The sequence below is a fragment of the Delphinus delphis genome, chromosome 11, assembly GCF_949987515.2.
Source record: "Delphinus delphis chromosome 11, mDelDel1.2, whole genome shotgun sequence".
Classification (NCBI taxonomy): domain Eukaryota; kingdom Metazoa; phylum Chordata; class Mammalia; order Artiodactyla; family Delphinidae; genus Delphinus; species Delphinus delphis.
In genome coordinates, this window is record NC_082693.1 from 86,408,863 (window position 1) to 86,433,166 (window position 24,304).

Consider the following 24,304-nt stretch of genomic DNA (forward strand, 5'->3'; position numbering starts at 1 on the left):
ATGATGTGTTGAGTGATTCATGCTCTGACATATCCCTTGGAGAGGAATTTTGTGATATAGTTTAGTTTGTTTGGAGAATGAAAGGAAATATAGTTTAATTCTTTTAGTTTGTGCGTGTACATACTTTAGTTATTATTATACTGGTTGTTAACTATTTTGAATAAAGCAGCCATATTGATGACTCTCCAAGGACCCAGTTTGCAAAGGATGATCTAATGGCTTCAAAGATATGGGAGCAGACTGGTGATGGCATCAGATCAGTGAGAAGAAAATCAGTACCAGATTTATTGTCCCATTTCTGGGCTGGCAGGGGTGGGGATGCTGTGGCAGTGTCTAGATGCATGGCTGGCATCATCCCCTCATGGAGAAGGTAAGCTTGTAATTCCCAGTGCCCTTAAGGCAGCACAGGGGGCAGCTGTGTTCCATGGCGGGATCAGAGTCCAGCATGGGCCATACTTCTACTCGAGAAGAGCTCTTTGAGGCTGCCAGGATCCTTTCTTTTCCGGAGAGGAGGAGCCGTGATTGTCTGATTCTCTTTCAGTGCCGGTTGCGGGACATGACGTACTCCGCCCCCATCACAGTGGATATTGAATACACCCGAGGCAGCCAGAGGATCATCCGCAACGCCTTACCCATTGGCAGGTGAGGACTGACACCACCTGGAGCCTCGCTGCCAGCATTGCGGCCCTGTGAGGTGATCGCGAGCAAGTACTAATGCTCTTCTTGCCCTATTTCCTCATCTGAGAAATGGGGGAGTTGGAGCCTACTTCACGGGGTTATCTTATGGGTCCAGCGAGTCAGCACATGTACAGCACTTGGAGCAGCATCCGTCACGTTGCTGTGGTTGTTATATTTAAATCGTGAAACCTTTTCTATAAAGCTAAGGAAATTGCTTCCATTTCCTCCTGTAACTCCAGGCTGTTAGGGAAACATTGGGTAAGATAGCATTTCACTGAACGCTCCTGGGCTGGTCTTCTCGGTGGATTCTTACATATTTTGAGTTTTCCTGGAAGAATGAGTGTTTATAACAGTATTTAAGGCAGAAGTTATTTATTTGCCCAGAACAAGTGTGGAAATAATAGATAGCATCAGCTAGCATTTTTGCTGCCTGCTTTTCCTAATTAGGGAAATATATTGATTCTCCTGTAGAAATGGACAGAATCCACAATATTTAATAATGAGTTTAATAATGATGTTGGACTTTAAACTTAGTGCAAATAATTACCACTCAAGTGTTCCGCCCCCCTTCAAAAGTGCTAAGAGTTTAATAAACATCCATTTGTTCATTAAATATGCACCAGCTAACTGTCATTGTCTGCACTCTGCTGGGTCCTCAGGTAAGTAGAAGACACTTAAGACATCGCTTGTTTGGCTACATTCTCCTCATTCTTCACTTAGGAAAAGAAGTAGGGATATTAAAATGTTAATCTTTGTCTTAGCACGACTGTTTATCAGTGTTAAGATCAGAGCTTCTCTCTTTCTTATAAATGGACCATACTTGTGTCCAGTTAAATCTTGGACTGTTGCTAAATGATTATCCAGTTTGAGTATTGTGAAAGAAAGGCAGGAGATACTGGAGCAAACCAGAAATACATTTAGGGTTTAGATTCTGAGTTAAAGAGGGGCAGGGAAGGATGGGCATGTAACTGGTATTTGTTGAATACCTACCAGGTGCCAGGTCCTGTGATAGGTGATTTCATTTGTTAGTCCTGCATTCTGAAAAACGACCTCTGTTAATTAGACTGCTTATATGTACCATGCACTACCATTGGAAACATTATCTCATTTAATTGTTTTTTTTGAACTAAAAAGTTTTTAGTTTAATCCAAATAATATTTATACTTGGTAGCAAATCAAATAGTACATAAGAACATTTGATACAAAGCAGGAGTCTTCCTCCCTACGCTTCCTCATCCCTAGTCCCATTCCTGACCTTGTAACCAGTTCTGTTATTTCTTCTGGTTATAACATCCATAACTTTAAATGCTATGCTTATACCTTTTTTTCTTGCTACATCAATTTTAGACAACTATTTTTTGACTCCTAATATAGAAGGTGTGGATTGGTTTATCTGTATCATTCACTTTCCTTCTCTCTTCCTCTTCCAAATTTTGTTTCTTCTTTTTATTTCTTCTTTTGGTTAGTCTGGTAATTTTAATATTCTTTAAAAAATTTTTTTAAATATTCTTATATATTAGTCAGTGTCTTTTTTCTTTATTTAAATATCAAAATGAGGACCTTTTTTTTCCGGGTTTTTTTTTTTTGGCCATGCCTCGAGGCATGTGGGATCTTAGTTCCCCAACCAGGGGGAACTAAGGGATTGAACCCACACCCCCTGCAGTGGAAGTACAGAGTCTTAACCACTGGACTGCCAGGGAAGTCCCGAAAATGAGGATATTTCTATCCCTACCTTCCCATTATGATTTCTTTTTTAACCTATGAGTTACTTAGAAGACTGTTTTTAAATTTGCAAATTGGTGCTTTACATCAAGTTTTGGAACTTTGTGGAGACCTATTTCTTTTCATACATGTTTCATGTGTGTTTGGAAGCAAGGGGTATTCTCCAGTTGTTGTGTCACTGTCTATGTTTTTCTTTTCGATCAAGCTTGTTAATTGTGTTGTTTAGATATTATGTGTCTTCACTGATTTTTTTGATTGGTTTTAATAAGTACTAGGAGAGATGTGTTAAAATCTCCCACTATGATGATGGATTTGTCCGTTTTTCCTTATGTTTTTGTGTATTTTTGCTTTTTGAAGTTACGATATTAGGTACATGGAAGTTTTGAATTGTTAGGTCTTCCTGGTGAATTGAACCTTTTGTTATTGAATATTAGGCATTTATCTTTATCTCTTGTAATATTGTTTTGCCTTAAAACTTATTTTGTCTGCTCTTACTATAGCCACATCTGCTTTCTCTTGGTTATTTTTCTGGCATATCATTTTTTTATCCTTTTCTTTTTATCTTTACGTCCTTACATTTTAGGTTTGTTTGAAATAAGCTGCATATGGCTAGATTTTAAAAAAATTATCTGAGAATGTAGTTCATTTATATTTATTATATGTTACAGATATATGTGGATATACTTCTGTCAACTTATTTTGCATTTTTAATCTGTCCAGCTCTTCATTTCAGTGTTTTTCTTTTTGCTTTTAGGGTTCATGGACGTTTTTTTTCCTTGCTCTCTCCCAGCTGATTTGAAAGTCATGTATAGTAGTTCTGGTTGCTTATGCTTACCTTAGAAATTTTGAATTGCGTATTTTACAAAGTTTGAAAATAATATGTTTATTCTTATGGAAAGGTCATGGACCTTAGACAGCTTTAACTTGGATCAAATCGACCCTCCTGATATACATGCTTTTGTTATGCACTTTAGTTCTAGCTTGTTTTGTCTTTTTTAACCCATATATTAGAAATTATTATTATCTTAGAGCTAATTTTTTTTTTACTTACCCACATTATTTACCATTTTCTTTGTTCACTATACATTTTTGCATGTCAGACTTCCTTCAACATTTGTTTTTCATCTTCCTGTAGTATTATCTTTTAGAAAATCTTTTTTTTTTTTTTGGCTGTACCGCACAGCTTGTGGGATCTTAGTTCCCTGACCAGGGATTGAACCCACACCCTCGGTAGTGAAAGTGCAGAGTCCTAACCACTGGATCGCCAGGGAATTCCCTAGAAATTCTTTTAGTGAGGGTTCATTAGTAGTAACTTCTTTGTTTTTGTCTGAAAATATCTTTGTATCGACTTCTTTCTGAATGGTGACTTAACAGAATACACAAATCTAGATTGACAGTCACTGGCTTATCACTGCCCTGTCGTCTGTTAATTGCATGTGTGAAGTTATCTGTCCATCCAACTATGTTCCCTTCCTTTAAAGGCAGGTTACCTGCCATTACCTCTGGCTAGGTTTTAAATCTTCTCTTTGTCTTTGATGTTTTGCATCTTGATTATGATGTGGCTTTCTTTTTATTTATTCTGAATAGATATTGTGTGGTTTATGCTTTCATACATTTTTTAGAAGTTCACAGCCATTGTTTCTTTGAATAGGACTTCTCACACATTCTGCGTATTCTCGCCGTGTAGAAATCTGATTAGACATACATGAGGCCTTCTCACTCTCTCCTTCCAGGACTCTGAAACCCTCATATCTTTATCTCTGTCTCTAACATACATTCTTAATAATTTCTTCAGACCTCTTTTTCCATTCAGTAATTCTGTCTTCAGCAGCATCAAATCTACTATCCAGCCTACTCCTAGATTTTTAAGTTAATGCTTACATTTCTCATTTCCAGAAGTTTTGCTTAGTTCTTTTTCAAAATTGCCTGGTTAGTTTTGATAGTCTCTTGTTCCTTACACTTTGATTCATTGTGCTGTTTCTACCTAAGGGGAGTCACTTTGTTTACCACAAATGAAGTGTTGCCATGTGTGACTTTCGCTCAGGCTTGTCTGCAAAGTTTAAGTAAACCATACATTTGAGTTTTTGTTATCTGTACCAGAAGAGCAGTGTGCCTGAGGAAATACTTCATTTCACTTGGCTCTTTCATGCAATACCATCCCTCCGCCTTTCCTAGCATGTCAGACAGGAATGCAGACCCCTTGGTGATGTGTGCAGTGCCCAGTATGTATTCTTCTCAGCTTTTGTACCAGTGACAACCTGTATGTGACATTTTCTTTTGTTTTATTTTAAACAGAATGCCCATAATGCTACGTAGTTCAAACTGTGTTCTTACAGGAAAAACACCTGCAGAATTTGCCAAACTGAATGAATGTCCTTTAGATCCAGGTATGTGTGATTTCTTGGATTTGTGCCCCCTTCCCTTTTTCTTTTTTTTTCTTTTTCTTTTGTTTTGCTCTTGCTGTTGTTTCACCACTTTTCCTCAAAAACGATACCAGCCTTTCTGCTTTATAGTCAACTTGGGTAAAACTTTGCAAAACATTGAGAAATTCGGTTCCAACTTTATTCTATTAGTCTGTATTTTTAAAAGGTATACCGTTTCCTCTTTTATTTCAAGTTTAAAACTTCAATACCCCAAGTTCTGATTTATTGCTATGGTTTATCAGGCTTTCCTTTGTCTCTTTGCTCAGTGGTTTCTTTTGGTATGCTTAAAAATTCAAGAGTAATCTCACGAAGTTCCTTGTCTACCTCATCTGAAAAGTCACAAGTAGCTCACTTCAGGCTGTTTTAAATGCCATATAGAGGCAGAAAATGAAGGTCTTCTGTTTAAATTTTTTTAAGTTATATTTTTGTACTTATTTCTAGGCAGTATTTTTTTTAATTTTCAAGCTTAGCACTTAACAGAAAGTTCTTTTAATTCCTTAATTCATGTTTCACATTGATTTAGTTTATGGTTGCTCTACTCTAATTCCTTTAAATTTGCATAGATGTAGAATCCCAGAAGGTTTTGGAAAGAGGTTAACAAAGAACGTGACTTTATTAGAAACAGGATTTTGCATAAGTCAAATATATTGCCTTGTTTTTGCTTATATCCTGAAGGTAAAATTAAGTCTCACTTTATCCTGTTCTGAATTATGTGCAAAAGTATGTCATAATGTTTTACGAATTTTATTGAATATCGAATATTATTTTGGAAACCTAATCTTAATCTGCCATTGTCAATGATCTGTTAGAAAACTAAGAGCAAATTTTAGCTTATATTGAAGATTGTCAGTTAATTCTGTGCTTATAAAATCTGAAGACTAATTTATTTAACATTTTTTTTCATTCACCTCTCATATATGTCAGCTGCTGGTGATCCATAGACCAATAAGATACGTTCCTTGTCTTCAAGAAGTTTATCATCTTGTGGTTCATTTGTATAAAATCATGTGCTGAGACTATTACCAATTCGTAAAACAGTATTGACAAACCCCTTCGAACTGAGTGATGGCCAGCACCGTGAGGTGATGGAAGAGTGATCAGGAGATCACTGCCATTACTAGATCACACTATTGGAAGAATAGCTGGTGACACCTTTCTTGTTTCCCTTGGGCAGGGGGCTACTTCATTGTTAAAGGAGTAGAAAAAGTTATTCTTATCCAAGAGCAGCTGTCTAAGAACAGGATCATCGTGGAGGCTGACAGAAAAGGGGCTGTGGGTGCTTCAGTTACCAGGTATGGATAGCAGGGATGGTGTTCTTAAGAAATATTGATCATTCCATTAGTGTCAGATGATTATCGTTCAATATGGAGGTAGCCAGTTATTTCTCTCCAATAACAGGCCGCGCAATAGTTAAACTATCTGCATTCAATTAATTGTGTAAGTCTGTAAGCATAGAGTATTGATTTAAAATTTCCAGTGATGAAAGTGTGAGACATTGCTCAAAAGGCCATTAGTTATTTTATTCAAGTTGGACTTTACGTTAATCTGTAGCATTAAAGGAACTTTTAAAAAAGAAATTAAAAAAACACTCTTTAGTTTTTCATGTGCCTTTCAGTCTTTTCACCATTTTACATATGTATTCCTACTCTGATATAATCGGAGACTATTTTATACTTAATGAATTGTATATCATGTACTTAACATTGTATTGTTAGACCAACCTCCTTCATAGTGTACTCATTTTTCTACAACAGCATCCCTTATATCACTCCTGTAACTTCTTTTCTATGATTTATTATTATGTCATTTGAAATTTGGATGTTACTGAGTTCTGGGAATAAAAAAATGTGGCATAGTTAAAATGTCAGTATGCAGTAGAGTTTCTCTTCTGACAACCTACAGTGAACAGCTTGGCTTAGAGTTTCTGCATTTTTCCTTTCTGGTGGAGAGGCAGCTAACAATAGTGCCCATTTATTGAGCAGTTACTAGGAGCCAGGCATTGTACTAGGTGCTTTATATATATTTAATTGTTACCTCAGCCCTCCAAGATAAGTGCTGTTATTTCCATCTGAGTAACAGACCTTGAGCACAGGGTGACATCGATCTTGAGGAAGCCAGCATTTGAATCCAGATCTAATAATTCTGCAACCCACATCTTCCTGTTGTACGCAGCTTTTGAAGCCAGGGCAATCAGGACTTGAATCCCACAGTTGTTTACTAGCTATGAGCTAGTTGGGGAGTAGTTACTTAGCTTCTCTAAGCCTTGGTTTCCTCGTATGTAATTTGGGGGCAACACTTCGAAATAAGTCTTAGTATGTAGGAGATTAGAGCTAGTGTAAGTAGAGTGAGTAACAGTGCACACAGCATGTAGTGGGTGATCAGTATGTGTTATTATTGTGGTTGATTAAAGCTTGGAAATGTTTTTAAATCCACTAGGAAAATTACAGCTAACAGATCAATAGAAGGAGATTCCTTAGTTTCTTTTAGCTTCACTGTATGCCAAGATTGTAGGTATATTTTATTGGATTATTAGTTTAAAAACTCATAGTATTTATTCATTTCCATGTAGTTTTCCCATTATAGCGTAGGCTCATTTTGAAGTTTTTCATTTCAAATGTATAAAATTGATCAGAAATATATCCCACACTAGATCAAAGCAATTCAGGTGGAATCAAAGTGAAGTAGGTCAAAATGAATTGGTGATTGTCACTCATTCACACACAAAACTTCCACCATAATCTCAAAGCTAAAGAAACAATTCTGGTGTTTTAAAATGTTGATGGAAGTGGCGGTGGAGGCAGGAGAGGAGTTGTGTAAAAAGACACCTATTTGGAAGGACCTTATTGATCGTTGTTGATCAATTGAATCTTATTGATTGGTGGTCATTTGCTACTGCATATTAACTAGCTTGGAACTAAGTGGGGATGTAGTTTAACCAACTTGTGTTTCCTTACAGCTCTACCCATGAGAAAAAAAGCAGAACTAATATGGCTGTGAAACAAGGACGATTTTACTTGAGGCATAATACTTTGTCAGAAGATATACCCATTGTCATCATATTTAAGGTGAGGCTGCAGGTATCTACTGAAAATTATAAAGAATTCTTTTTATGGTTTATTTTCATATGTAATTAGAAATTTGGAGCATAAGGAGTTCTAAGAATAAAAAGATTTGTGGCATAGAGAAGCTGTCAGTATTTAAAATTGAAAGCTAGTAAGACTGGGGTTCAGGTACTTTTAAAAGTAGTGATCTATTTTGTTTTTTTTAATAGATACATGGTAAAGAATTCCAAAGGTACAAAAGGGTATATAGTGATTAGTAAGCCTCCCACCCACCTGTACCTAACTGCAGTTATCCTACCAAAGGATACCACTGCTACTGGTTACTTGTGCATCTCTCTAGAGATAGTCTGTGCATATACAGCACATGAGTACGTAGTAGGTTTCTTTTCTGTTTTTTTTACTTAACATACATTGCACACTATTTTGCACTTAGCTTGTTTTCTTTTTTGTAACTTACATCTTGGAGATAGTGTTATATTAGTTCATACAGAGCTACCATGTTCTTTTTTTAAAAATAAATAAATTTATGTATGTATGTATGGCTGTGTTGGGTCCTCGTTGCTGCGCACAGGCTTTCTCTAGTTCTGACGAGCGGGGGCTACTCTTCATTGCAGTGCGCGGGCTTCTCATTGTGGTATCTTCTCTTGTTGCAGAGCACGGGCTCTAGGCACGTGGGCTTCAGTAGTGCCACAACTACTTGTTGCAGAGCATGGGCTCTAGGCACGTGGGCTCAGTAGTTGTGGCTCTCGGGTCCTATAGTGCAGGCTCAGTAGTTGTGGCGGACAGGCTTAGTTGCTCCATGGCATGTGGGATCTTCCCGGACCAGGGCTCAAACCCATGTCCCCTGCATTGGCAGGCGGATTCTTAACCACTGCGCCACCAGGGAAGCCCTACCATGTTCTTTTTAACCAAGGGTTCCATTTATGGGTGTACCATAATTTATTTATCCATTCCCATATCAGTGGACATATACAGCTCTTACTATTACAGAGCTGCTGTAATATCTTATACAGGGCAAGGATATCTGTAGGCTAAGTTCCTAGCAGTGGAATTTTCTAGGTCAGAGAGTATGGACCAAGTTTTTTGTTCTTTTGTATGGACTTCAGGATTCTGGTGAATTTCTTCATATACACGAATCTTTAAAGCTGATTTATCTTGTTTGTGAATTGTTGACTTAGAACCCAAAAGACATTTTCCCATAGAAATAATATTTAAATGGTATCGTCTTCTCAGATAATTCTCAGATAATAGTGGCCCATTTAGCCTGCTCTGCGACTTAAATATTATACATATGCTATGAATGGTTATTTGTAGTATTAGTCATTAATCAAATAGAAAAATAGTCAACATTATGTGATACAGTTGATGCTCAGTAATTGCAGATTCTGTATTTGGCAATTCTCCTACTTGCTAAAATTTATTTGTAACCCCCAAATCATCATGTGTGGTGTGATTTTACTGTTATTCACAGACACGTGCAGGCACAGAGCAGCGAAAAATTCGAGTCACCAAACTCGTACATTTCCAGCTGAGATCAAAGGATACCCTGCCTTCTCATTTCAGCTCTCATACTACAAACAAACGCCCTTTTTGCAGTCTATTTAGTGCCATGTTTTTCAAATTTTTGTGCTTTTTGTAAGCGATCTTGTCATTTAAAATGGGCCCAGGCATGGTGCTGACATGCTGTGTAGTGTTTCTAATCACAAGAAGGCTGCAGTGTGCCTTACGGGGGAAAACGTGTGTGTTAGGTAAGCTTCATTCAGGAATGAGTTACAGTGCTGCTGAATGCAATCGCAATGTTAATGAGTCGACGATGATGTATATTAAATAAGATGTCTTTAAACAGAACACACATAAAACAAGGTTCTGTATTGATCAGTTGAAGAAAGTGTAACCAGAGGCTCACAAGAACCTAACTGCGTTTCTCCTGGGAACAATGTTTCACTGTTCACTAATTCAGTGTTTGCAGAAACTTTGTAGAACATGAGGTATATGGGTATAAAATGAATCTTGACAACTAGGTTGATTGAAATAAAGAGCTCAGGTTATTTGAGGAATTACTGAAAGATACTGGGTAATTCAGATAATTTTAGAGGTTGATAAGCCGCCAGTTGTTCATAGGTGTTGAATGGATATTGACAAGTCAGGTTCATTAACTCAGGATATATCTGTATTCTAAAAGCAATTACAAGAAGGAGGTTGTAGGAAATTTTTTTAATGCTTAGTATAGCTTAATGTGCTTTTGAGTTCTCTAAGTGAGATGATGCCATTTATTTTCTTTTTAGAATGATGATGATGATCGTAATAGCAGTACCATTATATTGGGGGGGGCAGAGAGAATTCTTAAATTTACTTTTTTATTACCTTTCTTCAAAGTTTATATTTTTTGTAATTATAATTTTTGTAAAAGGCAAAGTAATTTTGTCTTTTTTTTATAGGGATCCCACAGTGCTCAGCGCAGTATCTTGTGTACATAGTGGGATTTAGTGGATAATGAAAATTTTATCTATGTAAAATTACGTCTCCAGCAGAGGGCAGTATGTTACCATGCATCAGAAGGACTTTTATGGGTGGTTTCAATGCTTGAAGGTGCATAGGACTGCTTTCCTTAGACCAGAAATTATAAATTAATTATAATGCAGATAATCTTATATCACTCATATGGAAAATGGATCACTAGATACATGCATGCCTTAAAACCAGAAAATCTTTATTAAATACTTTTTTTGACTAGTTGACAAAAGTTTGATAAGACAGTTTCTTCTGTCAAATTTGTTTAATATTATGTTGTAAATGTATACATATATTTATAGATGACTTATTAAATCCTTTTTAGAATGGTGCTATAAATTTACAGTGTGCATTTTTATGTAGCCAGTAGTTGATATTTCAAACTTCTCCCTTTCTGATTATAAAATAGTCCTTGCATTGTAAAAATTCAGAAAGCCACTAAAAAGTATAAGTACTTTTTTGGGTATATTTTTTTCAAGACCTTTTTTCCTTTGCTTTTGTAATATACACATTGATTTTATTTTATTTTTTTCATTTAACAATGATTTGTGACTAGCTTTCCTCATCTATTAATAAAATCCACATCATTATTTTTAGTAGGTATTGTATTATAGAATGTGTGTATGTGGTATAATCTATTAAGCAAATTCCTATAGTGTGACATTTACATGTTGTTTTTTTCCCCTAAGTTTTCACTCTTATACACAACTCTGGGGGTCCTTGTACATACATGTTTGTGCATGTTGCTGATTATTTTGTGAGACTTGATTCCTGGGCGTGGGATTATATATATTTTTAGAAACTTGGTGCATGTCATTAAATTTTTGTCCCTAAACGTATTCATTACATTTTAATCAGCAGTATATATGAATTAAAATAAATATTTAGAAATTTTCAGTTCAAGTAAATTGATTAAATTCATTGGTCACACATAGTCACTTTTTTTGGTCTCCCACAATAGGGATGTTTTAATAAACTTGTTTGATAACCACTCTTGAGACTTTCGCATCCGGGAGGGAGCATAGAATATTGGTATCTTAGAATCAGACTGATCTAGGTTGATTTCCAGCCTCTCCACTTACTAGCTATGTGTCCTTGGGCAGATTTCCCAATCTTCCGGAGTCTTGGATAACTATATCTAGTTAGTTATCCAAGTGAGCATTTCACCTAAGGGGGTTGTTTGAAGAGCAAATGAGATAATATATATTTTGAACAGTAGACTGCGTAGAAAGACAATGCTATTTCTTTTTACTAAGTTCTCAGAAGCCCCGGAAAATAAAGTAGGATACGAGAAAAGTCACATCATTTCTCTTTTTGTGTTGTGTAGCCCTAACAGAGACCTTGACAGTCATTAGGACTTGATGGTTGTTGATTGTAGCCAACAATTGGCTAAAAGTGACAGAATCAGCAGGGTTTCCAGACTCCACGCTGAGTCTGAATATGACGGATAAAGCTTTTAAGGCCTAGATCAGCCTTATTAATTGACTTGAATCACTACAGACGTTCTCCTGCCCATGAATCTTCCCTACTTTACATTTGTATCCGTCAGTATTCAACAGTTGCACTATGATGGCATCTGTAGTTTGAAAATTTTTATGGAAGAGAGGACAAATATCAAGGGTGTTGGGCATTGTATTATATTGAAATTTTTGATCTTTAAAGAGAAAAAAATTACAAAGTTAAAGTGGGCCATCACAGTTCTTTTATTATCTGCTAGAACTGCTTTTGGTATTTATAGGTTGACTTCTGTCTACTTTAAAGAAAAATAAGTGATTTCTGAATGTTAGATATTTTAACAACTTACCCGTTTCCCTTCTTCACGTAATATGTGTCAACGTGTCACCGTTAGCTTACATATCATTCTCTTCTGCTCATTAGTATTCTTCTTTCTGTCTCTAAAAATCACACTTTTAGTCATACTTAGTGGATATCCAAGGAGAAGACTTCCTGCCACTTTTTAAAGAGCACCTCCCCTTATTTTTGTTCTTATTGCTGATCACCAGACTGGGTGACCTTCTGCTGAAACGTATTATCTCTGCTATTTTTTCATAAGGTTATTGAATAGCATTCACTTTTTAAAAAAATTTTTATTTTATTTTTTACATCTTTATTGGAGTATAATTGTTTTACAATGGTGTGTTAGTTTCTGCTTTATAACAAAGTGAATCAGTTATACATATACATATGTTCCCATATCTCCCCCCTCTTGCATCTCCCTCCCTCCCACCCTCCCTATCCCACCCCTCCAGGCGGTCACAAAGCACCGAACTGATCTCCCTGTGCTATGTGGCTGCTTCCCACTAGCTATCTACCTTACGTTTGGTAGTGTATATATGTCCATGCCACTCTCTCACTTTGTCACAACTTACCCTTCCGCCTCCCCACATCCTCAAGTCCATTCTCTAGTAGGTCTGTGTCTTTATTCCTGTCTTACCCCTAGGTTCTTCATGACATTTTTTTTCCTTAGATTCCATATATATGTGTTAGCATACGGTATTTGTCTTTCTCTTTCTGACTTACTTCACTCTGTATGACAGACTCTAGGTCCATCCACCTCACTACAAATAACTCAATTTCGTTTCTTTTTATGGCTGAGTAATATTCCACTGTATATATGTGCCACATCTTCTTTATCCATTCATCCGATGATGGACACTTAGGTTGTTTCCATCTCCTGGCTATTGTAAATAGAACTGCAATGAACATTTTGGTACATGGCTCTTTTTGAATTATGGTTTTCTCAGGGTATATGCCCAGTAGTGGGATTGCTGGGTCATATGGTAGTTCTATTTGGAGTTTTTTAAGGAACCTCCATACTGTTCTCCATAGTGGCAGTACCAATTCACGTTCCCACCAGCAGTGCAAGAGTGTTCCCTTTTCTCCACACCCTCTCCAGCATTCACTTTTGACTTATTAGTTAGGTGAAATGATTTCAGATATCTGGAGTACAAAGAGTTCCATATAAAGCTAGTTTTCAGATGTCTGAATTATGTCTGTAAAGCAAACTGGTTGGGCATTTTGCTGTCATTTCCATAGCAATATGTCACTTATTTGTAGCTGTGACTTCCCAAGGCTAAATAGTCATAAAGTCAGTTCCATCTTTGGAGCTGGAGCACAGTTGATGATAACCTGACTGAGTTATCACCCTGTGTTTCAGTGATCTGTTATAGGAAGAGTTTAGGCCTTTTAGAGCAAAGCTTTGCCACTGATCATTCTTTATGCACATATGGTGTCATTTACTGTGTGCTTGGCGTATCTTTGCTTCATAACTTAGAAATATTTGGTAGGCCTCAGTCTGTTTAGATTCACGTTAGGCCACTCGAGAGTTCTGTGCAATTATAAAATTACTGCCTAGATCAGCATCAGGACAACTTGAAGTGGCCATCCATATGTCAAATAAGGAAGGACTTTTTCATTATTAAACACCAAAAGAGGCAATCAAGTATATAGTCTTTTTTACTTGGAAATTACTGAACTAACCAGTATTAAGTTAATATAGGTGGCATTCAGATGATTCAGATGTTAACTTGCCTAAAGAAAGGGGGCTCAACCAGAAAGCCACTGCCATTTCAACTCTACGATTCTATTTATGTTTTAGTGAGACTTTTTCCTGCTGCTTGGTTTGCCATCTGTCCTGTATAGCAGCAGTCCCAAACCTTTTCTCACCAGGGACCAGTTTTGTGGAAGACAGTTTTTCCATGGATGGGGCAGCAGGGGGGATGGTCCAGGCGGTAATACAAGCGATGGGGAGTGATGCGGGGCGGCAGATGAAGCTTCCCCCGCTCGCCTGCCGCCCACCTCCTGCTGTGCGGCTCGGTTCCTAACAGGTCAAGACCAGTACCGGTCCACAGCCCAGGAGTTGGGGACCCCTGCTATATAGGTCTCTTTTTAGTGTTCTGGCTTTCTTCTGAGAAGGGAGGTGCATTAGTTACAAAGTTTCACATCAAAGGTTTTAGAGAAGGTGACTGCAAACTATTGCCTTAGTATTTTTTAAAAAAATGTTTTGGTTCCATTGAAACCCATATAACATTATTTTGAGAGATTGACAAGTAAAAATTAACTTATATTCTATTTAGCTTTTCACAGAGAAATATTCTCATCTGATGTTTCTGAGTGGCTACTTGGCAGACCAAGGAGGAAGTGCAGATGGTTCTACAGATACGCCATCACCATTGGAGTAGCTGCAACTCAGTGTGTTTGGTCAAAGGATAATCCAGTTTTTTGTTGTTTGTTTTCATTTGTTTAAAAATTAGAACTGATAATTTTTTAGGATTGCTTTCTTCATTAATCCATGAAAGACTAAATGTCTTAATGAATTTGTGTTTTTTGGAGTTGGTGTCTAGTGTCCATTTGAATAAGTACATCATATCAGAGATTAAGAAAACATGAAAATTAACATACAAAAAAGAGATCTGTACCCTTAGAACTTCTTTATTTGTTCACTAAACAAAACTTTTTTTGAACAAAACAACTTATACACTTAAAATATATTTTTTTAAGTTTAGTAGATTTAATTCCCAAAGTCGGTCTATTAGTTATCTGTGCTGAATAACAAATTACAGCAGAGCCTCTGTTGGTGAGGGGTGAGGGCATGGCTTGGCTGAGTGCTTCTGGCTCAGGGTCGCTCATGAGTCGAGGTGTCAGCCAGGGCTACAGTGGTCTGAAGGCCGGATGACTGGAGCTACAGGGTGGCTCACCATCGGGGTAAGAGCCTTTGCTCCTCACCACTGCACCTTCCATGGATGCTTGAGTGTCTCCATGACATGGCTGCCGGCTGCCACAAGGGAGCCAGCAGGAAGCGGCAGTGCCTTCCATGACCGAGGCTCCAGAGTCATGCAGTCTTTTCCACCTTTTCTGTATAAATGAGTCATTAAGTTTAGCCCACACTCAAGGGGAGGAGAATTAGTCTTTACCTTTTGAAGAGAGTGTCAAAGAATTCGTGAACATTTTCAAAACCATCACAGTTGGCCTGAAAGGGACATAGCATCTATTTAACTGCCCCCCAAAGCTTCAAAACTTCAAATAAGCTTGCATCTGATCCTGAGGTATCCAAATCGAATCTTAAGATACAGACTACTAAAATTCAAATGTAGAGCTGTAGAATGTTGAGCTGGAAGGGGCCTGGTTGTGCCCTGTCGTGACAAATGAAGAAACTGGGGTGGAGGAGGTGACGTGTAATAGCGGTTGTCACGCCTGTTGTTGACATTCTCTCTTGGCTTTGGAGAGGTTCCCTTTCTGTTGTACTCAGGTTCGTGTTCTCCATGTTCTGCATCGGACTCAAAATTCCTTTTTCCTTCTCTCTCTCTCGTGTGTGTGGAGAAGAACTGAGAACTAGATCATTAAAGTTTAACTAGACAAGTACCCCTGGTTCTCTTTTCTCTGTGTAGCTAAAGGAAGAATTTTAATGCAAACATAACTTTCCCCTTCACTCCTCTGCCAAGAGAGGTTTACTGAGATTATGCTGTATTTCTTGATACGGCAGAATGCCAGGCAAATGTGTGAAGGAGTAAGCCTTAGTACCATATGGAATCTACAAAGACCTGCGTTGCCGGCTGCCACCTTGAAACACTTAAAGATAAGTGGGTTTGGGCTTCCCTGGTGGCGCAGTGGTTGAGAGTCCACCTGCCAATGCAGGGGACACGGGTTCATGCCCCGGTCCAGGAAGATCCCACATGCCGCGGAGCGGCTGGGCCCGTGAGCCATGGCCACTGAGCCTGCGCGTCCGGAGCCTGTGCTCTGCAACGGGAGAGGCCACAACAGTGAGAGGCCTGTGAACCACAAAAAAAAAAAAAAAAAAAAAGATAAGTGGGTTTCTTAAACCTGAGTGTGTTCTTGGTTTTATAAAAATCTCTTTAAAAACCTGCATCAAGTAGAGCTTGATATCTCTAGAATAGTGAAGTAAAACATCCGTTAAGAAAAATTCTTTTAGCCTGAAGGTGCATGATTTGACAGTTCTCAGAGAAATTAATCTTGTGGCAGAACTAACCGGGGTTCTGTTTATTTTCAGCCGTGCATATTTTCTGATTTACTGCTCTTTGCCTGTTGTTTTGGTTTTTTTTCAGTTTGCCTTTAACTGTGACCAGTGTCTCCACTATACCTCCCTACTTCTTTCTCATGGTGAAAATCATAGGATACTTTAAATTATAGAAGACAGTACACATACAAAAAGTGCTTGAGAACGTTTGTTTTCCTCTTCCTAATCAAAATTTCTGTTTCAGGTTCTTCTGCTGCTTGGGCTATGGCTGCCAATGCCAGGTGGCACCGTTTCTGAGAAAAGAGCTAGCTTTTGCTTAGAAGTAATACCCACAAACAATGCCAAATTAGCATAAGCAAATGTCAGTGAGTTAACACAAAGCCAACACTCATTCTATCTTTTCTTTCCTTCCTAGGCCATGGGTGTTGAGAGTGACCAGGAAATTGTGCAGATGATTGGAACAGAGGAGCACGTGATGGCTGCATTTGGGCCCAGTTTGGAAGAGTGCCAGAAAGCTCAGATTTTCACACAGATGCAGGTGTGTCTTTTCATGTTGTCCTTTGCTATGAAAGGGAATTGGAGATTTAATGCTGCTCATTGATAAAGCATCAGATGCAGTGACTTTTAAGGGTATAGGTTTGGGGAGGATGTTGGGGAGATGGGAGGAGTGGTAGAGAAGCTTTTTGACTCATTATTAGAGGGATTGGAGGAAGGAGTTTGCCTAGACAAATTATCAGCCTTTGGTGTGTAACTTAGAAGCGGGGGGACCAAGAGGCTTTTGTTCTGATAAAATAGCAACTACTCTTCTTTTCCTTATTTGCCTGAGTGATACAAGTTTTTAAACTACAGCAACTCTAGTGTAGAAGGTTTTTTTTTTCATGTGTTTCTCTTTAATATTCCTTTTTATTCCCTACTTCCAGTTGCTTTCAGCATCCAGTTGTATGTGGTCTGTATCCCTTTTCCTGAATTCCCAGTGTGTCCAGCAAGAAACACCCAGGTTTAGAACCCCTTTACCACCACAGAGCCTTCGTTGACTTGCCTTGGGCACTACCAGTTGGAACCTGTGGATTGTAGGACAAGACTCAAAGATGAAGTTAGGGAACTGTATATATGTTAAACATAATCAAAATAATTGCACTTCCCTTCCTATGTGACAGGGAGCCCTAATTGCCATACTTAGGATTTTTAGTTATACATTTGTAAAGTGCTTTCCTAAGTGTAAATCAGTAGTGACGTTCCTCATAGTCATCCTGGGAGGCAGGAATTCCTTACTGTAGAAGCACAATGGACAATTCTTATATATCCATACATATATTGTCTGTTCTGTGGGTTGCTTACAAGGTATAAATTCCATGCTGCTTTTTTCTTGTCACCCAGGATATTATTAGAGATAGCATCTTATATCTGTTAGTATGTGTTCTGAAAAGTCAAACCAGTCTTGATATTTTCATAGACTGAGCCAAACATTTAGGAAGGTTGGTTGTCATATGTGAGTACATATAATTCAAAAGCACAAATCAGTAGGGATTATTCTTATCACTGCCTTCTTTTTCTGTAGTTAATTAACAGTCACCTCTAGTTATCAGGCAGGCAGCATCAGGAAAAGTTGTTTGGATTTAGGAGATTCTAATTTTGCTCTTCATCGAAAGTGAAATATTTAGTGAATACGCATTTTTGTTATAAACTGAAATTACATTGTCCAGGGTCTCCAAGAACGTGAAGAGAAAACGTTAAGAAACACCGAGGAATTGGCTCAATTTTGGAAGATGCACTCTATGCTTTAAAGCTATATAACGCCTTGGAAGAACGATTTACCTTAATGCTACCCCCGTGGATTCAGTGAGATCCATTATTCATTTATTACAAACATCATTGTCGGTCAGATAGCCTTTTCACTGTAAAGCTATTTGAGCAGGGGCTCAACAGTGGGTTGGAAAATCATTCATTTATTTCTCTTAAATAGGTACTGACAGAAAATTTTAGCTAACGGAACTAGAAAAGTTCAGTTAAAAGATGAGGAGAGGGGCTTCCCTGGTGGCGCAGTGGTTGAGAGTCCGCCTGCCGACACAGGGGACGCGGGTTCGTGCCCCGGTCCGGGAAGATCCCACATGCCGCGGAGCAGCTGGGTCCGTGAGCCATAGCCACTGAGCCTGCGCGTCCAGAGCCTGTGCTCTGCAACGGGAGAGGCCACAACAGTGAGAGGCCTGCGTACCGCAAAAAAAAAAAAAAAAAAATGAGAATGTGCAGTTACTTAACTTAAGAAAGACAAACAAACGTTCCTAATGTGAGAAAGACAAACAGGAACTAGAAGTTTGAGATGGCTTGTTCTCTGTATGCTGGATTAAAGCAAAGATTAATTATTTGCAACTGATGAAAGGTTACAGAGGCACAGGTAATGCAAAATGGTTGATAAATTGAACATATGAGTTAGGGTAACATGAATATTTTATGTTATTCTAATGGAAAATGTAGCAAGTACACTTTATCTTACGTAATAGAACTTTTGACGACATGGCACTTTAGTGGATTGCTTAAAATCTGTGTTTTGTTTTGTCGTTAATGCTTCCCTTTTCAGTGGTTCCTCCACTTCTGCTCACAAAGCCTTTTTGCTGTTATATTGGTCACGGATGTTTTACATTTTCATTGCCAGGGGTTCTGATAAATAGAGAAGAAATTAGTTATTACCTTTTTGGGAGGATAGGATGCACTAGGGGTGTCATCTTGGCCTGTTTATGAACAGATTGGGCTCTTACCCTAACCCTCACACTGTGAACCCCTGGCAACTTTATTAGGTATTCTAGGGAAAAGGTGACTTTCTGCTACATCAGAAAGAATACCAGGCTCCCCTGTGTTCCTCTGTTTCTTCCTCAAAGAAGTGAAGAATCTTTAGCCTCTTTCCCAAGGGAACTAGAAGACCAAATTTTTTTTTTTTTTTTTTTTTGCGGTACGCAGGCCTCTCACTGTTGTGGCCTCTCCCGTTGCAGATCACAGGCTCCGGACACGCAGGCTCAGTGGCCATGGCTCACGGGCCCAGCTGCTCCGCGGCATGTGGGATCTTCCCGGACCGGGGCACGAACCCGTGTCCCCTGCATCGGCAGGTGGACTCTCAACCACTGAGCCACCAGGGAAGCCCTAGAAGACCAAAATTTAATGAAGACAGCTCAGTTTAGGGAAAACTGAAGTGCCTGTCTATTCGTGGTTCCCACCAACTGCTGACTTGCCTCCGTCAGTTACTTAGTTACTACTTACTGCTAGGTTACCCGCAGCTTGTGTTTTAAAGGTCTTAAGTTTATCTTACACTCTAAATGACCTTTTTTTTTAACCAGGGAAGATTCCTAGATTTGATGTCCAGTCTTAACAGAGGAGTTCCATTTAGTTCTAGGCACTATTTTAGTTGTTAGGAATCGAGGAAGAAGATGACATGTCATCTAGTAAGAGAGCCATACAGGTAAATAGACAATTAAAATATAGTGTGATCTGAACATGAATGGAAGTACTCAATTCTTTATACATAAGAAATTAAAATAGCACAGAGAAAGGAGTGTGGTTAGGAAAGGCTTCAAAGAGGAAGTGATACCCGATCTAGGTTTTGCAGCATGGAGAAGAAATTTCCCAGGCAGGTAACTGGGGACAGGAATTCCAGGATAAAGAATCATCCCTTTCTTCTAACTGAAAACCAGTTAAAAAAAAAAATGCATTCATTGCCTTTACAAAATAATAAGAACCACATTATCCTCTTCTTTTCAAACTTTTTTTTCTGGAAAAATTTCAACATATACAAAGTATACGGAATAGTATTATGAACCCCATGTGCCTATCACCCAGCTTCAACAATTAAAAACACTTTGCCCTTCTTGTTTCATCTAGATCTCTACCTCCTCCTCACCTATTACTTGATTAGTTTTTAATATTTCATTTTTTAGGTAAAATGTATATACACTGATAAGTACAAATCTTAATTTTTATAAGATATAGAATATTTCCATTACCCCAGAAAGTTCCCTCGTGCCCCTCCTAGTTAGTTTTCACTTCTGTTATCTTCTTCCCCCACTGATCTTATTTCTTCACCATAGATTAGTTTTGCCTATTCTAGAATTTTATATATGGAATTATGCAGTGTAAACTTCTTGGTGTCCAGCATTTTTTGTTGAGCGTATTGTCTTAGATTCAGCCAAGTTGTTCCTCTTTATGTCGTCTATCCACGTGGTCTGTTCCTTTTTATTGTTTTTTTTTGTTTTCTGTGTGTTTTTTTTTTTTGTCTTTTTTTTTTTTAATTTGGCCACACTGCACAGCTTGCAGGTTCTTAGTTCCCCAACTAGGGATTGAACCTGCAGCCCTGCAGTGAAAGCACAGAGTCCTAACCGCTGGACCACCAGGGAATTCCCGTGTTCCTTTTTATTGCTGAGTAGTGTTCCATTGTATGAATATACCACAGTTTGTTATCTTTTCCTGTTGATGGACGTTTGGTTTGTTTCACTCTTTTCCTGTTCTGAATAAAACTGCCGTAAACGTTTGTGTACAAGTCTCTGCCTGAACAGTTTGGCATTTCTTTTGGATAAATACCTAGGCGTAGAATTGCTGGATCAAAAAGCAGTTGTGTATGTAACTTTTATAAAGTTGGAACTGCCAGATCTTTTTCCAAAGTGATGGTACCGTTTTGCAGTACCCCCAGCTGTGTCTGAGAGTTCTGATTGCTTCACATCCTCACCAACATTCAGTGTTGTCAGTCTTTTTAACTTTAGCTATTCTAGTGGGTGTTTGGTGGTATCTCATTGTGGTTTTAATCATGCATCTTCCAGATGACTAAGGATGTTGAACACTTTTTCATGTGCTTATCGACTTCCTTTGTGAGGTGTCTGTCCAAATCTTTCGCTCGTTTTCCTTATTGAGTTGCCTTTTTATTATTGAATTTCAGAGTCCTCTTTAAAAAATATAAATATAAAATTAAAATTAAAAAAATATGTACATATATCCTGGATATAAATCCCTTGTCAGGTTTATGTATTGCAGGCATTTTCTCCCAGCCCATTACTTCCCTATTCATTATCTTAACTGTGATGAACAGTTTTTAATTTTGATAAAGTCTGATTATCAGTAGGGTGTTTTTATTTGTTTTTTTAATGGTTATTGATTTCCATTTAAAGAAATCTTTGCCTACCCCAAGAGCAGTAACATATTCTCCTATGTTTTATTCTGGAAGCATTATAGTTTTACTTTTTATGTTTATGTCTAAAATCCATCTTAATTTTCTATTTGGTGTGAAATAAGGGTCAAGGTTAATTTTTTACTTTATGGGTATTTAGTTGTTTTGACATCATTTATTGAAAAGACTTTCCTTCGCCCATTGAATTGCTTTGGCACTTTTGTCAAAAATCAATTGACCATAAAAGTTGGTTTATTTCCGTTTGTCCTTACTCTCGCATCACACTGTCTTGATTACTATAGCTTTATAGTTGAAATCACGTAATGTAAATCCTCTGACTTTTTCAGGATTGTTTCGGCTGTTCTTTTTCATTTCCATATATATTTTGGAATCAATCAATTTTTGTTTTTTAAAAAGCCTGCCAGGAGTATAATTAGCAATTATGATATATCTCTTGGTCAGTTTGGAGAGAATTTTAACAGTAAGCCATCTTAACACTATTATATGTTCCAGTCCATGAAAATGGCATAACCCTCAATTTATTTAGGTTTTGTTTTCTTTCAGCAGTGCTTTGTTAATTTCAGGATAGAGGTCATACATGGTGTAATTCCTTCTTCAGGGGAAAAACTACTACTCCAAAGCATTAACTATAGACTGTGGTGCTCTCTGGGAGGAAGATTGATGGCTGATACATCTATTTCCTCTGTATTTTCTAAATTTCCTACAATGATCATGTATCAATTTTATAGTAAGAAAACAAATTATAAAATAAAAAGGGAACCAGTATATTAAATAGCATGTAAATGCTTCTTTGTCATTGGTTTATGACAAATGTTGATTTTTGACTAGGACCAATCCAGCTTTCTCTATAACCAGGATCCTTGTCTGTTTTGCTTATACTGTCATGTATGGGTAGTTTAACAAATTCTCTCTGATGATGTCATTCAAACATTATTATAAATATATTCTGTCTTTTCCAGGCTTTAAAATATATAGGGAACAAAGTAAGAAGGCAAAGGATGTGGGGAGGTGGACCAAAGAAAACCAAAATAGAAGAAGCAAGAGAGCTCCTGGCTTCTACCATTCTGACCCATGTACCAGTGAGTAACCCCTTTGCAACTGAATAATGATCGTCGTGGGGTCCGTGCATTTCTGTTAAAGAATTTTGAATGCAAGTTTACATTAATTAAAGTATAGCTCCTTAAGAAAAGAGAGAATCCTAAAGAGGACTATCCAGAGGACTGCCCTGGAAATAGTCTTCCATTATCAATAGTTTATTTGTACTTAGAGAATGTTAGCTGTATTGTATCATCATCATGTTTACTCTCTCGGTTCTTCTTTCAATCCAAAATTACAGTTTTTTTATATTCATGTATATAGTAGCACTGCTACTAGATTTCTCCTTTTGAAGGACAGGGATGGTGTCTTAGATATTTTTAAATAACTTAAAACGAGCTTACAGTGCCTTGCCCACATGGATACTTTTTTTTTAAATTGTGGTAAAATATACATAACATAAAATTTACCTATTTTTAAAAAATTTTATTTATTTATTTATTTTTGGCTGTGTTGGGTCTTTGTTTCTGCATGCAGGCTTCCTCTAGTTGTGGCGAGCAGGGGCTACTCTTCGTTGTGGTGCACAGGCTTCTCATTGTCGTGGCTTCTCTTGTTGCGGAGCACGAGCTCTAGGTGCATGGGCTTCAGTAGTTGTGGCACACGGGCTCAGTAGTTGTGGCTCATGGGCTCTAGAGCGCAGGCTCAGTAGTTACGGCACACGGGCTGGACCAGGGCTCAAACTCGTGTCCCCTGCGTTACGAGGTGGATTCTTAACCACTGCGCCACCTGGGAAGTCCCAAAAATTTACCTTTTTTTTTTGCGGTACGCGGGCCTCTTACTGTTGTGGCCTCTCCCGTTGCGGAGCACAGGCTCCGGACGCGCAGGCTTAGCGGCCATGGCTCACGGGCCCAGCCGCTCCACGGCATGTGGGATCTTCCCGGACCGGGGCATGAACCCGTGTCCCCTGTATCGGCAGGCGGACTCTCAACCACTGCGCCACCAGGGAAGCCCCCATTTTTATATGTACATTTCTGAGGCATTAGGTACATTCTCAATGTTATGTTACCATCACTACCATAGATACTTATTAAACTATTGGATGGGCTTATCTGCTAGACCTTGAATTTTAGAGTTCACATTGTCCAGCCTCCTTCACTTACAGTGAAGATGCCCAGGTCTGGCAAAGCTAGATGATTTACCTTGTCATCCAGCTGGTTAGTTGTCAGAGAGAGAGAGAACTAGAATCCCATCTTCTGACCCTTAATATTTATTTTTTTAAATTAACTTATTATTAAACAGAGATCAGCCATGTTGGCAAGAGTCGTTCTTCCCCCACTCCCATTTAATATATATGCTACTCTTTCTAAGTTATAAAATTATTTGTTAGTCAGACTATCTTGTTAACCAAACAGTCTGGTTTTTGATGAATTAGCATGTGTATTATGCACTATGATCTAATTCAGGGATTGCAGACACTACATTCAGGGGCTGATTATAAATAAAGGAAAGTTGAAGGAACTGCAGAAGTGAACAGTGACCACCTAAACTGAATCTTAATGATTGTTTTCTTATTTTGAAACACCTTCTTAGCCAAATAATATGGGTCTCTGATTCTGCCCTTTGGCTGCCACTCATTTATGTTTATCCTTGATCTAATTCAAAGAATTAGAAAACTCTTAATGTTAAAGCTGTGTCTGAACTGAATTTTAGGTGATTAGAAAAACAGTTTATGGGC

The 24,304-nt window shown here is 38.1% G+C and overlaps 1 protein-coding gene across 1 annotated transcript in view; it reads left to right on the plus strand.

The window, feature by feature from the left end:
* Positions 1-24,304, plus strand: part of POLR3B (RNA polymerase III subunit B) — a 115,141-nt gene that overhangs the window by 12,173 nt on the left and 78,664 nt on the right. Inside the window, exons 6-11 of the mRNA XM_060025536.1 lie at positions 542-642; positions 4,696-4,787; positions 5,998-6,115; positions 7,780-7,888; positions 16,786-16,908; positions 22,494-22,613. Coding sequence (XP_059881519.1) covers positions 542-642; positions 4,696-4,787; positions 5,998-6,115; positions 7,780-7,888; positions 16,786-16,908; positions 22,494-22,613 — 663 coding nt within the window. The remainder of the gene's footprint in view (positions 1-541; positions 643-4,695; positions 4,788-5,997; positions 6,116-7,779; positions 7,889-16,785; positions 16,909-22,493; positions 22,614-24,304) is intronic.